We start from the raw sequence: 18370 nt of genomic DNA, 5'->3' as shown, positions 1-18370 counted from the left end.
AACCCTAAACCAAACAAAAGCATACCATACTACCAAAAACCATAAAGAACAAGTATGCAATTTAATTAGTGGAATACTAATACACCCATAGATTAAATATCCTCTACTTACCCATTTCAAACTTGTCAGGCTATCAGGTTACCTTAAAAGCAGGTGGAGATTACAAAGGATATAGATCAACGAGTTTCTGAAGCATGTCTGCAGAGGAGATGAAAAACTGATGCATGGCCAGAATTATTTTTAGCAGCTGGTTGTTTTGACATGCATTTCCTTCTAAATCTAAAAAACAAAAAGGATTATTCATATTGAAATCTTGCTATACCTTCATAAACAATTCACAACAGCCTTTTCCAGAATCCTAATTCTGAACAGATCTGTTCATGTATGCTGTTTTGAAGATAGCAGTAACTTACTAATTTAGGGAGTGCATAATTTTTCTGGTGAGAGCCATATAGCAACTATTATATTTCACTACTGTGTTTGGAAGATGCTTAAATAAATAAGAAAAGAAAAAAGACAAGTAAAAAAGCAGCTGTGTCTCAAAAGCAGTCAGAATACCCAGATAATTATGCATAATTATCTAAGCCCAGCACAGCAATGCACTTAAATGCTTAGCTTTAGGCATATGAATATAAACTTGGAAACAATTCATTGAACTGATAGAGCAAAATAGTTCAGTTACTGGTCCAGATCAGCCAGTCATTGGTATGACTACCCTTATCAAACAGAACAACAACACTCCCAACTGTTTGTGAGGCTTTTTGTACAGATGACACACATAACACCAAAGTGCACACAAGGGATTGGATCACAGATGTGCACAGATGCACATGGAATGAGATACAGCATATGCTAGAAACCCAGAGGTTAACCTGTGCATACTCCCTGTGGTGGACCTGAAAGTACTGCACATCAACTTGAGCTATGCACTACAAGGATTTCAGTGAAAGAGGAGGTTTAGACTAAATCTGTCTTCTGGGCCTTGTGGGTTGTTTTGGTTTTTTTTTTCCCCATATTCCAAAAAGAACAAGGACGTGAAATGTAGCAGAACACTTTAAAAAGTTTCCATTTCTGCAACAAACAGTAGGGAGAGTGTGTATAAATATTAACTGACAATGTTCTCCCACAGCCAGTTGTAAGAGAACCTAAGTAGCTTGAACTGGAATTTGACACCCTTTCAAATACAAAACAAAATGTATCTTTTTGAATAATTTAAAATAGATTAACCTCTATGGGAACAAATGTAGCTATCTCTTTAAAAAGCAGTAGCAGGAACAAGATAGAGAAGCAAAGCACAATACAGCAAAATGGAAGAGGGATGTGAAACAGCAGATTTCCAGTAAATGAAATGACATCTATTGCTAGAGAAGGCAGGGAGAAGGCACTGGAACTTGCACATCACCAAAATGGAACATTAAACTTAGCCCATTTGCAAAACAATATAATCCACATTAGTTACTGGGTGAGAATTTCCATGCCCTTCTACAGGAAGGTACCTTCAGTGACATGGGCAAGGGGAAAGTCTGCCTGTCCTACAGCTCCACGAATGAGAGCATAGACCCCAAGTAACAGGAAGTTCTTCAGTTTTACAGCATGAATCAAAGATTATGTGCTCCTTGTTTGTGTGCACACATAATTTCATTCCTTACTGAAAGAATCCTTCTGAGATACAAACTACCTAGGTATTACAGCATGAGCACTGAGGCCAAACCAGCAAGTTATTCTGCTAGAGAAGTGGGAAATTTGCAGAGGAAGGCTGGGGCATCAAGAATAAATACTTATTCAGGCCTTCAGTATTTGACATTTTGTACTCTGAGTGTCTTTACGAAGAGTAACATTATTTTACGCCTCACACACAGGGGCCCGTATCAGTTTTCATCCTTTGACAAAACTTGGTGTTCTGCCAGAAGCTCCATTCACTAGCTCCTGTTTAACCAGGAAAACAGTTCAATATATGCTTAACTTGGAAGCCAAATAAATATGTGCACACATACTATTAAGAATATACAGCTTCTCATAAATGCTCAATATAGATCATTTCCAGACAACAAAGACAAAAAATAATCTCTCCCTTAGCACTTTCATTGTGTGCATTCCTAAATCCTCTGCTATGACATAGCACAGGTATCACTTGGCCACAGGCTCCCATTTGAATTTCTGTTTTCTAGATGGTCTCTCTTCCATTTAGCTTTTTCATGTCACAAAGGTGCAGAGAAAAACAGTATGTTCTGCCTACTATTAGCAATTAGGTCAACATATTTATGGTGTTCTCCTGCATAATAAATGTGTAGTTATGCTTCACCACATCTAGACCTGATTATCTTGTAAGAGAGATACACTTCATTACAATGACATGCAATTATTTTGCACACATTAAAGCAATACTAGGTTTGGGGCTATCTGTCCTCTCATCCAACTAAAAGACTCACCTTCACAAAAAAAAAAAATAAAAATGAAACAACATTGTGTTTGTGATGGCTTAAAAACAAAATAATCACTCTGCAAAAACAAATATAAGTGTTCCCAGTACAGCACTGAAGAGCAAGCCTGCATGGAGCTGTAGCAGCACACAATTTACCATGGCAAAGCATCTTTGTGCAAACACTGGAGCCAGTAGGAGTTGTGTCCTGACTGTGCTGCAAACGTGCCTGAGTGCCTCTCATGCAGCATTCTCCTGAGCCCCCAGCAGCTTGTTTGAAAACTCTTTTTCATTTCCGTTTGTATACCTGCTTCTAACCACACAGCCTACTGAGCAAAACCACTGGGTGAGTACTAACTCAAGTGAGATGGGTGTGTTTCAGTTAGTCAATTTACATTAAAGAAAGCTGCAAATTACTGTGTAAGCCTTGGCTTAGTCTCACTGCAGCAAAATACAAATAACCAACTGGTTGCATGTTTTTCTCCCGTAAATTCCCTTACTGTACTATGATTTTTAATAAACATACTCTGAAACAAAAAAAGAAAGCAGAAGTTGAATCTACTTTTCCAGCATTTAACTCCATGAGGGAAAGCACAATGACAGAGATAAGTATTTTATGACCTTTGTAGTAGCACAAGGCCACTAAAAACTACAGTTACAGAATTTCCATTTCTGATGTGAGACTCAGAACACACAAGGGTAAGAACATTCGAATCCAGGCCCATCAGCCACTCTATTGCATGATCTAGTGAGTGACTCCTCAAAATCTGTGATTTAGAAATAGCTTAAGTATTGCTTGTTCCTTGAATGCTTTAGAGAAACAAATTACTTAGAAGTCAGTAAATAAGGCTTTAAGAGCAAACTACCTGCTTTCCACCAGGTCCTGATGGCCACGAGCCTGTGGTAAATACACTTGAGAGAAAGCATGTGTTCAGTAGAGAACATCGCTGTACTGAGACCTTCCCTCCGATGCATGAATCCAATGATAAGGCAGTAATGATAATGCCAAGGATGTCTTAACCAAACTGAATTTTACAGGAAAGAAAAGTTAGCTTTTCTAGGTCTAAGAGGCCTTTATTTCATAAGCACCATCTTTATTTCATAAGCAGGTTCCAACTGTATCACCTAGAGTACAATTTGAAATGAATCAGAAGTGAATCACAGAGCGCTGACATCACATGATAAGTGACTAAGCTGCTAAGAACACGAATATCTTCTTGTAAACTCCCTTAAGTCTTCCAGTGGTTATCAAAATGTAGCACCAAAAACAATGCAGTTGCCAGAAGTTAAGCGCAAAGCTGAGAGCCCTGGGTTGCTATTCTGATGTGCTACATACAATTCTTCAAGACTTCTGCAAATTTTTTTTTTCTAGTAGTTTAAAGAAGATGGTGTGGGGATGGTGCTATAAATGTCTGAAGAGATTATTAAATCAACATGTGATCTGAAAACTGAGGGAACTTACGTTCTTAAGATCTCAAGGTTTCAAAGACCTTGATGAAACACACGGACAGGTATGAAATATGCAGGTACATGTGGGAGTACGTGGTCGGGTTTAGTGACTGAAATGAAACAGCCAAAAGTCAATGCATCTGCCCTACATGTGAGGTGCACTACTGCAAGATAACTTTAAAATGGCTAGAAGCAACCAAAACTAAATAAAATGTTTCAAGAGTATTTTACAGATTCTCCCTGGAAATTCCCTTTACAAACAGGAAATAGTCTGTTCCCCTTCAGCTTAAAACTTATGCAATCCATAGTAACCTTCTTACTCCAGACTTACTACTTCTGTGTTGGGATTTGATACCCTGTAACAGAACTAGTCATTTAACTTTCTTCATTAAACGGAATACATTTGGTCAGAATCAGATTCATAAGAAGCCACCATTCTCCTTATCAGCTGTGACACCATTATTGAGAGTCAGCATCAAATTTAACTTACACTGTTTTTAATCATAGCCAAACACTTACTTGATGGCAGATTATATTCTGCCATTATAGATGGACTATATTCTATTCTGCTGCTCCACTACAGGAACAGCTTTCTCAAAATAATGCTTCAGTTTAATATGTTCTTAAACTTCTACAGTGATGAGGACTTCACAGCTTTTGTAGGTGACTTATTCCAGTGCTTGAGTTTCTATATTATTTAAGAGTTCTCCTTTCTGTCTAATCAAACATTTCAGGCAACTTGAGCTGCTTAAGCCCAGACTCAAGCAGACAGAAATAAATTGTCTTTACCTTATCAATATATTTTCTCTGTTTAAGGGTTGCATCCCTCACCTATTTTCTGAGCTAAGGAACACCAAATTTGTCATTTTTTTTTACTCCTCAGACTCAAGGTTTTCTAATCCTCTGGTCAACTTTGACATTGTTTTCTGAACCCTTTGTAGCCCACACCATTATGAAGAAAACCTGAGTATAGTACTACAGAGGAGATCTTAGCACCAGAGCTAGAATATTATTCTTAATATCCTTTACATAATACCTTTGTATACACCTACATTTTAGTGTAAGTTAATGTGCATGTATAATGTATATGCAGAAGATATGAAAGTGCACACAGAGTTTCTGCATGGATACAATATCATTAATTGTAATTAATACCATTTTCAGTTTTAATGTCCCTCTTCACAATGAGATCCTTTTCTGCAGAAATGTTGTATATGAAGGACTTTACCATACTGTTTTTACAACTGATTACTCTAAGAAGAAATTTGTGATTTTTGTGAATTGGTAAATGATCCTTAGTGAATTTTTCCTTTATTTCAAATCATTATCTTAAGTGGTTGATATCTTTCAGAAATAATATAACTTAATAAGAATGTCCCTACAAAGATGACACAGTAATTAGGTAATAGAACGGTTTTTTTTAGTTTTAGCTGCAGCAGAAAGCAGGTGAAACATTGAGCTCTCCAGCTCCCATTTAATTCTGTACAGGATGAGGGTATTCCCCGTCTGGCCAAAAGAATGACATGATGTTCAGCAGATGGCACCAAAAAACTCAGGGAATTGCATCAAAGTTTTGGGTTTGTTTCTTTGTATCATTTTAAATTGGTTTATTGTCCATACATGCTTGCAACTATTGAGCTTTACATAAATTTATTTACATAAGTAATTGAACTTAGGAAGAAAAACTCCAAAACTAAACTTAGAAGACATCAGTATTTTCCTGAGAGGAAAGAACTGCACCACTTTGTGATCCATCCTGCACCAACAGCTCTCTAGGCAAGCCAAGCAAACACACGTTAGGAGAAACCCCATAAACTTGGTGTTTCTTCAAATCTACTCCCTTTAAACTCCCTACAGAATAGAGGAGGGGGAACCCTCTCCTGTTCCTCCAAATACTCATAAACAATGCAGATACATCCAAGACAAAAGTGAGGATAATATGCATCTGAAAAGAATAATAAGACTGTTTTGTGTGAGGGTAGGGAACATTAGGGGAGAAAAAATCTCTAGGGAAAATCATTACCCTCTCTCAGAAACAGCTTTTGGAAAGCTACATCTTGCAGAAAGAGCTCTAGGTGGATAATTCTTTGAAATGAAAACAAGGAGCTAAAAGCTCTTGTCAAAGGGAAATGGGATAATTTTCAGAAATTAAAATGTACTTTGAGAGAAACCAAATGCAATGTGGGTGTAAAGCATTCCATTAGTCTTGGAAATTCAGATGAGGTACATAGAAGAAGATAAAAAGTTTGCACACATGGACGCACACCACACATCATTCTACGGCATATTTAAAATATTGATTTTAGCAAATTTAGATGCAAACATTTTAATCAAATAGTCTTTTTCTCCAAAGCCTACAAAGCATAATTCAAGCATTCAAGACTTTTTTCCAAAGCTTTAAGTCATGATACTGGAGCCATGTGAATTTTCTGAGCTGCCGGCAACTCTTGAATAATTCAAGTGCAATCCTTGGCAACAGAGCTGTGCTAGCATAGACACTGATGGGTAGGAAAAAACAGACTCCCAGAACAGAACCAGAAACTTCTGAGGCCACTGTCACTGTCTGACCACTGAACCCTGATGTGTGCTTAACCCTTACACTGCAGTGTTTTACAACAAGCTTCCCTCTAACTGCATGATTGATCCTGGGGCACCTAGTCATCACATCCAGGGAAGCATGAAGCCTGTCCCACCCAAAGGTTCAAACTGCAAGAGCCTAGAAGACTCCAAGCTGCTTACCTCCCAAGGGCTTGAAGAAGTTGCAGATTGCTTGGATGCTACTTCCTGACCTCGATTTCCATTACTGCTGCATGCTCCAGCTCTTATCCTGCTCTAGCATTCCTCACTTCCTATTTCACTTCCTAGTCTTTGCTTTAGCCTCTAGGTATGCTTCTGGAACTGGTGTTTACCTGGCAAACCAGCTTGTAACCCAGCAGCTGGGGATGCCTTCTCACAGTGCCCCAGCAGCAAGGAGCCTGGCGGGACACAGCCAGAACAGCTGACCCCAGCTGACCACTGGGATATTTCAGGTCATATCATGTAATGCTTAGCATTTAAAAACAGGCTACAAGTTTGTCAGGGCTGCTGCTGCTTGGGAACTGTCTGGGTATCAGCTGGCTGGTGATGGGCAATTAGAATATTTCGCATTGCTAAATAAAAGTTATCCTGATTTTTCCTGAAGTTACATTTAGAGGCATGAAGAGAAAATTTGCAGTCATATCCCTGTAGTAAATAGAATAAGAGACTGCTTTATAAAGAAAAAAGTCTAAGTTTTCTTCATTTTGTTTTATTACTTACTTATTGGCTTTGGAAAATTATATTGAAAAAAAGTGAAGTCAAATTTGCAAAATAGAACTTCATAATATATATATAAAGATATCTAAAGTTCCTTTTCTTTGGGAAATTTTTTTCACAGACATCAGGTTAAAAAATAAATCATTTTCATTTTGGTACAACCACAATTAACTTTAACAGTTAGCTAAACAGAACTTAGAATTCTCCAGAGCAGTAACTACTTTTCTGTTCCCACAATGTCATGCATTCTACAGAGCAATAATGACTCTACTGCTCCCACAATGTCATTAATTGATCATTAACACAGTTTATGCTGCCAAGCAATACTAAGGTTTCTGCGCTGTGTTTGACCAAATAGCACTCAGATTACTTAACACACAATGATCAACAGCATTTTCACACAGAACAGCGTCGTGAATAAAATTTAACTACCTGGGAGGGGGTGAGGAGGGTGGATTGGAGACCTCAACATTCAGCCCAGGCTTCAAGGGCAAGGGATAGAACACTGCAAGTTTGTGCAGCATGAGACAAAAACAAATGATTGTTCAGGCAAACATGAGAGATAAAAAACAAATAGCCATAGTTGCATTCTGTGGGTGTGCATATGCCTTGAAAGAATTTATGGCCTTTGAATCAGAATTCTATATCAGAATTTGTTCTATAGTAAATTTGATAAAAGAATAATCTCATAATTGAACTGTGATTGTTTTAGTAGGTAATTGAGTGTTTGAACAAGACTGGAAGGAAGTATGTTAAAAGTAGAGCAGGTTTTTCCAGATAACTGATATGGGAGAAACTGGATAGTTTTAATTTTTTCTGTATTTTAGAGGAGAAAATGCCTACAGCTCTAAAGAATTAACTCTAAATTGCCTGGTTTTTTGTTTGTAAGATGGATGCAATACATACCTGACTCTCTTCCTAAGTCTCAATATGTTTTTGCATGATATTGATATGAGCAATATAAAAATATTATCTGTTCACGTAACTACACAAGTCAATAATGTAGTTATTTTTTATTCCCAAAAACATCAACTATGATTAACTTCCCCCATTTTAGGTAGCTTACACCTAAGAGGCCACCAGCATCAGCACCTTTGTGATATTTTTGATTTCTATCAAAAGAATTCTGTGGCATCTTTCATCCAGACTAGTCGGGATGTGGTTCCCAGTGTTATTAAGGTTTACAAACATGTCACTTTACCACATATTGAGGCAACAAGCTAGTTTAGCACAGATCAAACATTGCAGAACAACTTATCACAACCTACTCCTAGACCTAGCTGTCTATGACTATTATGACCATTAGAAGTTGAAATTTGCGTTAGTTTCACATAAATTCTATTAAGAACATTGTTAATCTTTCAAGTTGCAATTTTTCACTTCCTTTAAGTCCTCCATGGGTTAAAATTGACATATATGTAGCTCCACTGCAAACAGTTTATCATGGATGAGATTTCACATGGAACTAAGCTATATGGTCTCAGAAACATTTTTGTTGCTTTCCTTAAGCCCTTAACTTACATCTCTTTAAAGAAACCAAACACAGGGACTCTGTACTGTGACGTGCATTTGAAGATGATACTTCTTGATTTCTTTTTAACTGAAGCGTCTGAATTATAGGATAAGCATGGGCCATCCCTATGCTACAGTAAACATACTTCCAGCACTCAAATGTAAGAGGCAACGAGTAAGATCTTGTACTCAGACATATACATATACAATAACATCTTGAGTTCTTATGGAATTCTCAGCTTTTAAATGATCCTCAGACTTTTTTAGGAAAACATAAGTGTTTGAATAAATGATGGCTTTCAAGTGTACTCTTGGAATTGTTTGTCAGGTAATTCTAGATAGCATTTCAGGACATGACTACAGAGAAAACAAGCAGATATCAAACTGGCACCATGTTGAAGGCACATGTTGCCCTGACTGCAACGGAATCTTTAAATGCTTGTAAAAACAATTTAAACAAACATTTTGTGTGGGCAAGGAAAAGGCCCTCTGACCCTACATGGTTTATGAGCTTGAAGGCATGCTAAAATAGCTCATTGAATCTTCGAAAGGTATGTTTGTTAAAAAATAAGCACTCCTAAACTTTAGATAAAAAGGTAGATTTATAAGATAAAAATAGATACAGTTGAAGGAAAGAAACAGAGACCTCTTACCATGTGCTAACATATTGTGAAGTTACAAAAAAAAAAAAAAAAAAAAAAAAAAAGAAAATTTCCTAGATTAGAAATTGAGAACTTCAAGTTCACAGTAGCATGAGGATACCCTCAGGTCATAAATGTCATGAACATTTAGCAGATACAAAGTTAATAAATTAGGTATCCAGTGAAGTGAACACTGCTAATACATTTTTCATCACTGATCTGTAACACTTTCTGAACTAAATATATGTTATGCATTTACATAGTCTCACAAAGATTACTATAAGAACTGTGACATGAACACACATAAAATGTGCTATTAAGTATATGCTTCCTGTGTTCTACTGACCTGCCAGCAAACTAGACCCTACTGTGCTGGTTCCAACAACAAAGCTGACAGGTTAAGTGCCTTTACAACTAGCAACAAAATAGGAGACAAAGCCATATTGACTTTCAGAGAACTGTCTGCTAGTCAAAAGTACATTTTATGTACTACATAATGAAAAGAAAAAATGGATGCAGGGGGTTAAAGTTACTGTTCTATGTAAAATTCCACTCCAGAATCACAGTCACTAATGACAATTTCCTCCAGAATAAATTATCTCCCTCCTGAAGCTGTCATATCCCAGACCAAGACTTATTAACTACTTCTTTGCTTCCCTGAGCTTACAACTTCAGTCATTTTGTTGCCAATGAAAAATCTATTTTTTATTATGTCTTTATGAGCTTTTTGTTCAGGATTAACATCTCTGATGTAGAGGTTGCACTGAATCTAACCTTTCTTTAGCTACTGCCTTTTCTAGTTTTTTGAATCATTTTACCCTACCTTCTGCTCTTCCTCTCTATGCACTCTCCTCCCTTCTTTCTTTCTCTTTTCCTCCCCTTTTTTTCTAAGGCAAATACATGTGATGCATTTATTTGTGCTCTACAATTCTTCTTGTCAATCCAGATCACAGCAGTAACACCATCCTGTAGCTACTTATAATGTTGGGAGGTTTTCTGAGACATGTCTTGGAACACGTTTTGAATCACTCTCCTGTGTAACCTGCATAATCCTGTAGAACCAAATCTCTTCTCTTAAAACTGGTGAGAGTGGTTTCAAGTCTCTACAGATCTCCTCAGAAAGGAACAATATTCCTTTCTAAGACACTTCCTACCTTCAATCTCTCATCATGCTATTTTTTCCCCCAACTCTTGCCTTCACTTACATCCTTGCCTTTACTTTTGGCAACTCATTTGCAGGATGATTCATCTTCGTCATCCTGATTCAAACTTCCATGGGACTTGAAGAAACCTCTACTTTTAGCATCTCCTCATGATGCTATTGAACAAACACTGGTATGATGCTACTCTTCCAGGTGTAGTGACCACCTACATGACTTCAAACTACCTCTTAAGACCCTCACTGTTTTTCTGTCTCTAAGGCACACGCCTGTCATTCGTTGGTCCAAGCTAAAGAAGAGCAAGTTTGAGAGGTGAAAGAGTACACACACTAATCACCCCAAAGCAGGAATTTAAGTTAACTGCACTGAATAAGGTTTTGGATTAACTTGGTTCTCTGGACAAAGTCGACAAAACGTCATTTACAATACTGCAGCAAAGTTTAGTCATTACACTTCTAATTTCAATTTATCATGTCCCCTTCCTCCTTTCTTTTCCTAATCCATGTTGTAAGATAAACTACTTATGCTTGTGTTCTTCACACCTGTGTGTGTTGATTCTTAATACCTTCTTGGCTAGACCTTCTTGTGATATTCTCTGCATATTCAGCAAAAGGCTGCCAGCTTCTTCCTTACCTACCACTGTGCACAGCAGCCTCTCTTACACACTGCTTGCTTTTTCCAGACTTGTATAATTGAGCCCAGGAATATAAACTCAGCTGCATCCATTACAGAGGAACTGTACTTGTACATGTAACATCAGCAAGTGCTGATTGTACTGTGAAGTACTATGCTAAGGAGATGCAGTATATATTCTGAAATGTGACACATCACCATCTCCATCTACTGCTTCTCATTCTCCTTAAGACTAGACAGCAAATTAATCAATGGATTTTTCCAGAAAGTAAACTTCAAATGTTTCTTGGGGGTTTCTGTACTTTAAACATTTAAATAAAACTTGCTCAAATCACAATAATGACTTCATAGAATAATATACAAAAATATTATAGGTCAGCATAGCCAAGACTGAAGATATAATCTCAGCCTAAACAGAACTATTAGCATAGAGGTTAAAAGATTTCAGTACTACGCATTAGAAGAAACTTGCTCAATCCTTCAGATTTCTGTAATCATTCTGCAGCTATGCTTTTTTCCCACCATTTTGCTCCCTGCCCCCAACCCTTTTCAAAATCTCAGATTAAAGTTTTTTTCATCTCCTCCTTCATTGGCACAATAATGTGAATGAATTTTGCACTGGTTTTGGTGATAGCTATAAGAGCCTTCTTTAATGAACTTCATTGTTCTGGTTATCTAGTGTTGTAACAGTTGTATTTTTATTTAAATAACTTAAAGGGAAGTTCCAACAAAGCATAAGAACATGTATAATTTCATAGAAGATGTATAAATACAGACACTACTATTGTCCAACTAAGGGTCTAAACCTCTGCAGCACACAACATGATTTTAGCAGTCCTTAGTGAGTTATAATGATGTTTGCTGATGCACTACAATTCACCTTGCTCAACTTATATACAGCTTGTCCAGGGACAAGGAAACCCTATCTAGTGGACTACAGCAATTTCCTAGCTGAAGTGGGAAACCCTTAAGAAAGACTCACATGTGTATGTAGCTGAACTGCACAGGTACACTTGCTTTTCTTCATTACCTTAGTCCTTTTAACATACTGACACTCAGGAATGTGAGAACACCTAAGCATGTCTATATTGCTATACAGAGTATTAGCAATAGATTAGAGTATTTAGTATACAAAATAATCTCCTACTCAGGGTTTCACCTGCACTACTTTAAATTAATCACTTTAATAATTATACTAAACTTTCATAATGCTACATTTATATTACTGTTTTTTCATAAAAATGTCGAGACATTAATATTGGTCAAGTAGTTGCAATATTACAACTACCTGAAGGTCTTACGTTTTAGATATTTTATCCCACTCCCATTGAACTGAAACTTATAAAAATATCAATCAACATTTGTTGAAGAATTAGGGCTTTAGAGCAGTTCAGTGCCTTCACAATAATGAATTGGGGAAGAAAAGAAGAAAAAATAAACAAGACATTACTGACAAATACATGTTTTACCAGCTTTTCTCAGACATGCATTTCTCTGTTCATGCTGATTAGAAGGCTTTAAAGTTAAAAAAAAACCAAACCCGTTTTAAACAAATGCGAAGGATTAGTCATTGTTTACACATTATTTATGCACTGTACCAGTTGATCAGCACGATGTGTTACTATTTAACTATATAGATAATTATTTTAGAGCTGAGTGGGTGTTCAAGTACATTTATCTTCTAAGGACTACTTCTGAAGGCTTTGCCACATGTGCTCTGGGAGTAGCTGAAAGCACTGAAAGACTCAGCATTAACAAACAGATGTGCTTCTTATAAGCAAATTATTCAGAATCACTTCAAGTGTCTTCAGTAATAACATATTTTAATAATTTCGAATATAAACACATTTACTAATGAAAAAGTTGGAAGCTAGGGATACACAGCTTAGGCAATGGTTCCACTTATCCATATTTCAATTCTTATTGTAAAAGGATAAATGGATAACTGATAAATTAAAAAAATACAGTTATCATTTCTGTTTGGATTCTTTCCCTTTTATAATGAAATATCTTTAAATCTATACTGATAACACAATAAGTGTTATGTCACCTAACTTGAAAATAGTCCTTGTTTAAAAATGTTTAATACCAACATGTTGCTTACACGCATTGTAAGAACGTTATTGCAATATGCAAAAATATAACGATTACTCGCTAAAGTTTACAAAATTGGTCCATGAAGGAACAACAAAACTACTCTTAGAAGTGCAGATGATTGGAATTTTTCCAGTTCCCTCAAGAAGAAGCAGTAGTTAATCTAATTTCTCAGCATACATTATACACATCTGCATAAACACATCCATCAACCAAAACTACAATCACCTGTAGCACAGACAATTCTCAGTTAACACCTTTCTACTCCACCAAATACTCCATACTCCAAATGATTTAAATCATTTTAAATCCCTTCTAAGGGATTTAAACATAGCCAGGACAGAAACAAATTAATGACTCTAAAAACCTCCAGGCACTCACCAAAAGACTGAATGCAGGTTTCAAGAAGGTCTTCCAAAGTGGCCCCTTTGGCTAGGTGCCCGAGCGGCACCATCATGACCTGAGTGTGATTTGAGAGGCTGGGACAGTGCTGCTGCAGCTCCAGCGCTGACTCAGGGGCACTGCTGCATGCTTGGGCAGGTTGCCTAGAAGAAAGCACAATAGTGAGGTAAATACAAGACAGAATGGCAGATTTTATGCTGTATGGGCAAGGAGAGATGTAAAGGACAATTAACTCCTTCTGGTTAGGGTGCTGAAAGACATAACCCTCCCACTTAATGCGTACACCAAAGGGACTGCTCAATAAGTGACTTCTTTTCTGCTAAATGTCAGTTGCAGAGCACATGGTTATAGAGCTCTCTGAATGATCTGTCAAGATTATCAGAAGTCTTGTCTCTTTGTTGGAGAGTACGCAATAACCTACTGCCAGATGTTTGTATGCCCACCAAATGTAAAGGAGAAATAAATAAATAAATATTACACATATTGGAAAACACCAGACTAACTTTATTAATTTAATTTGAAAAGTCACTGTTATGTAAACAAAATATAAGCAAAACTTAAGAGTGGAGTATTTCACAATCAAAACAAATATATTAACTTGCATCTATTCTATACTATTATTTCTTATTGTTTTTAAATAGTATACATGAACAAATCAATTTATTTAATAACAATTGTAAATGAAACCAAAATAAAACACATATCTAATTTTAGTCTTGTGTTTTGACCATATAATACCTCTACTTCAAGAATGTATATATTTATGGATAATATTAAAGGCTATTTGTTGCTTGCATACATGTTCATATTTCTGTAAAATAGTAAATTGGAACAATATTGTATTGATGAAAAGTGATGAAATAGATTCACCTACAAATATCAGGAACCACTGCAAAATGAGAGTATAACCATACAGTTCACAAAAGAACAACAAGCACCGCCATTTCAATAAAACTTGGGTTTATTTCAGGGACTCCTGAAATTTCAGGGATTCTTTGGGTTTATGTCAGACACTCCACAGCCTTCCTAAACAAGTGACTCCAGCATCTTTAAGCTGCTATCTTAAGCTTTCATGTCACTTTTCTTGCAAGACTCTTTTAACCAGCTGACAGTCCCAGAAAGAAAAGGCATAGAAATTTCTCCAGTGTGCATATTCAATAGAGACAGTATAAGTAAATTCACAGACATTGCCGAATAGGCACTCCTGCATGGAGTTAAAAATATGCATGCCTTAAGAAGACATGCATATGGACCCTTCCTCATCCCCGTGAAAGTCCAGCCTTATCCTTACCTTTCCATCTCATTTGAATGCTGGGAAAGCCAGGAAACTGACCACGGTGTCATTTACAACCCAACACTGATCCCAGGCCTCCATAGTTTCAAATTCAGGAAAATACACGCCTGATCCTTCAGAGGCAGTAACCATCACTGAGCTCCTCCGTAGTTAGGCTGACAGTAGCTGACATGCAAATGCTCTCTTCCCTTCCCCCTTTTTCTCGATTTCCCTCTTAGCTTTGTGATCTGACTTCCTGTTCTCATATAAAAAGAACAAGGGCCTGGTCTGCTTTCAGCTTTTTCTTTTTACAAGCTTAAGCCCCTTTACTAGCTTTATTCCAGTACCTCTTCAACACAGGGCAGAGGATACCAGCAAACAGTAACAAAGCAGGAGTTAAGGCAGAAGATATTTCAGGCTTTGGCAACACCTGGGAGAAAACCTGAAGTTCACCTGAAAAAGTTTACAGTAATACTGTGGCCGACTTGGCCACGCTGGACAGGCAAAGCTCAGCCGGCGGCACCTCTGGTTATTCCTTAGAGCAGCTCCTCTCGCAGCAGTCACCCGACACGACAAACAGATGACAGCGGCGCTGAGGGGCAGCGGGGGTGCCCGCCCTGCATTTCCACTGTACCCCTTGGCGGTGGGGAGGATATCACAAATAAGTGACAGTCCTCTGGGGACTGACCCCGGAGCAGGTGTCGCCTCCCCGGCGGGGCGGTGACAGCGGCGCTCCCGGAGCCTCTCCCGGCCGCCCCGGCCGTGCGGCAGGAGCCGAGCCCGGGCGGGCGCCGGCCCTCCTCCCGCTCCGCTGTAACGTGAGGCTGCTCCAGCCCGCTGACCCTCCTGCCCGGCGAGAACTGCCATCCCAAAGGGCCAAACGAAATCCTACCCCGCTCACCCCTCCCGCTCTCCTCCCCTCTCCCTGTCCCGGCAGTACCACCGTGCCCCACGGAAACCCCGCGGGCACCGCTCGCTCTCAGGCTCGGCGGCGACACCGACCCCGGCACCCCCGCCGTGGGCAGAAAGCAGCACGGCAAACTCACTGGTTTTCTCTCCTCTTGCCCAAGGTCCCCATGGCGCTTCCAGCCGCAGCTCCGCCGCCGGCCGGCCGTGCCAGCAGCAGCAGCGCAGGGAGCGGGGCTGCGCGGGGCGGAGGAGGCCGGGCGGAGCGGCGCGGCCCCGCGCATCGCCTCCTCGCTCCCGCGCCCGTCTCGCCTCGGGACGAGGCTGAAACCGACTCAAGTAGGGCAGCGACGGCGGCGGAGATCTTATCGGCAGGAGGAAGTACTGAGCTGGGGCTCCTCTTCTCTGAAGCCGCCGGCTTTACCAGGTACCCACACGCGCTCCCGGCTCTCGCCGCCCGGCTCTGAAGCCACCTCAACTTTTTTCCAGGGCACCACCTCGGCTCGGTAGGGCAGGGCAAGGCAGGGCAGGACCTGCCCTCCCCTCCTCTGCCCTCCCCTCCCTCCTCTCTGAGCAAGCTGCTTCCGAGCCGCCGGGGCTCGCTCACGCGTGGCTGAGCCGCGCCCGCGGAGCTCGCCCGGCAGGGACCGGGGCTGGGGCTGGGGCTGGGGCTGGGGGGCGAGCGGCTGGAGCGGGGGGCGAGCGGCCAGCAGGGCCCCCCACCCAGCCCCAGAGCGTGGGCGGCGGGCCTGGCCGGGGTCCCGCTCACGGCGAGGTGCCCGGGTCGTGCCTCTGTGCCATGCTGAGCTGGAGGCACAAAACTGAGGTGCCCGCGTTGATGATTGCCATCTTAAAGGTTTATCCGGCACCTTACGCTGTCCCTCCAGTTTAACTGCACACCAAGGAAAGGGGGCCCGGTGCTTTTCATGGTTCTTGTATCACGGTTAGGAGTTTCTGAGAGCTCTTCCAACTCAATGTTGTCAACTTTTCCACTTCTGATCAGAAATAGGGAAGAAATCTGAAAGGGCAAAGTCACCCTATATCTTCTAACACAATTTTGCCCAAATAGTTGGGGTTTTTTTTGAGAAGTGCACTCAACAGAGCAGTACAAAATACAGGGTCCTGGAGATGCTGCATTATCAAGACCTTGTTTTAGAGCTCATTTTGTGTTTTTAAACATTACTTAGTCATCATAATGCCAACATGCCTCACACCAAGATCCAGACAGATTTCATAAACTAATTCTTTAATTTTAAGACTGACAAGGTTCAAACATTCAAAATAATCTTCTGCCAGCACTCATGGCACATTTCTTTTCAGGTTTTCAAAATGATCTATTTTGCTCCCTGGATTTTCTCAGAGGCAGTGATAAATACCATTATCACAGCAGAGACTGGGGTAACCTGACTTTTGCTGTGCTGAAGAATTCCAGGTAAAAGGAAAAACCTTACATATTCCTGGAAATCACATTCAGCAGGTGATATTCTTTTAAGTAAGTTGTAAGCTCATTCCTGGCATAGAGCTTGGTTTAAGAAACACAATTAATATATATCCAAGGTCACATATCATGTGCTCTATGCCAGTTGTGTTGTTAAGCCAATCTCCTGGCTGAATTGTACTTCAGAGAAGTACAGCCCAGCCATCTTTGCTTTTTCTTTAGCACATTTTCCTTGGGAAGTTCACATGCATGCATACATACACAAAGAGATGGAAGTTTGACAGAAAGAATGCTTTCTGGCTTTGTGGCCTGGAGGTAATCCATAAGTAAATTTTACAGTACACAACGTCATACAAACATTCAGTTTTAATTTATATGCCCAGACAGCAGTCTGACATACTGATCCTTGAATGTGGCATTCTTCAGATGAAATGGTCTCCTAGTGTAAAGGAGATTCATGCTTGGTTTGTGTTCTCAGAGGATCAGAGATATGCTCTGTGGAAAAGCAAAATATTTCTTCCATTCTCAGAGCTCAAATCAGTAGTTAATTGCTTTAAAGTATAACTTATGATACAAAGATACCACACTAAAAGAGTTGCAAGATGCTAATGGCTAGGATGAGCCATATAGCTCCCAAGGGAACATAACCAGCTAGGTATTTTTGTACTCATGTGCTCAGATTCCTGGAAGATTTTGCAGCAATAGTAACTTATAAAGTGGATTTTACCATCAGAACCAAGTGAAAGAACCATCTTACTGCCACAGCTCAAGCTGGATCTTTGGAGTTCAGCTTTTCTTCAAGATACACCTTTTTACCTCCAAATTACTGCAAGTCCACAAGCATAGCTTGGCCTTGAATCAGAGTAAAAGTAATTTTCTGGAAGTTGTGCTTTCAGATCTATTTAAAGCTTATTCAGTTTGCTATTTTTCCTGTGTCTGTACCTGCTCTTTACTGTGGGCCAGGTAGTAGAGCAGGTACTACCATACGTGGGGGTGAACACAAAAACTAATCCAGGCAAGAAAATAAACTCAGACAACCTAAATAAAAATTATACATGTTCTGCAATACAGAACTAATAATTTAATTCATTTCACTACCCACTCATATTAGTGCAAAGCCTCCATCTCCTTTCCAGCAGTGCTGCTTCC

At 39.5% G+C, this 18370-nt stretch overlaps 1 protein-coding gene across 2 annotated transcripts in view; it reads right to left on the bottom strand.

The window, feature by feature from the left end:
- RASGRP1 (RAS guanyl releasing protein 1) overlaps positions 1-16191 on the bottom strand; it is a 38108-nt gene extending 21917 nt beyond the window's left edge. The window contains exons 1-3 of one of the 2 annotated variants that reach the window (XM_014249993.2): positions 15924-16191; positions 13584-13747; positions 174-279 (exon numbers count right to left, since the gene is read on the bottom strand). In XM_014249993.2, the coding sequence (XP_014105468.1) occupies positions 174-279; positions 13584-13747; positions 15924-15955 (302 nt within the window). In that variant the 5' untranslated portion in view covers positions 15956-16191. Of the gene's footprint in view, positions 1-173; positions 280-13583; positions 13748-14895; positions 15036-15923 lie in introns of those variants that run through there. The other variant, XM_088058016.1, reaches the window with a different exon arrangement.
- Between the last annotated feature and the right edge of the window lie 2179 nt (positions 16192-18370).

This window comes from Pseudopodoces humilis, chromosome 7 (genome assembly GCF_049639895.1).
Source record: "Pseudopodoces humilis isolate 2021_Gansu_Grassland_sample_001 chromosome 7, ASM4963989v1, whole genome shotgun sequence".
Lineage (NCBI taxonomy): Eukaryota > Metazoa > Chordata > Aves > Passeriformes > Paridae > Pseudopodoces > Pseudopodoces humilis.
The sequence above is the reverse complement of the archived record's forward strand: the minus strand, read 5'-3'. Positions and strand labels throughout refer to the sequence as shown.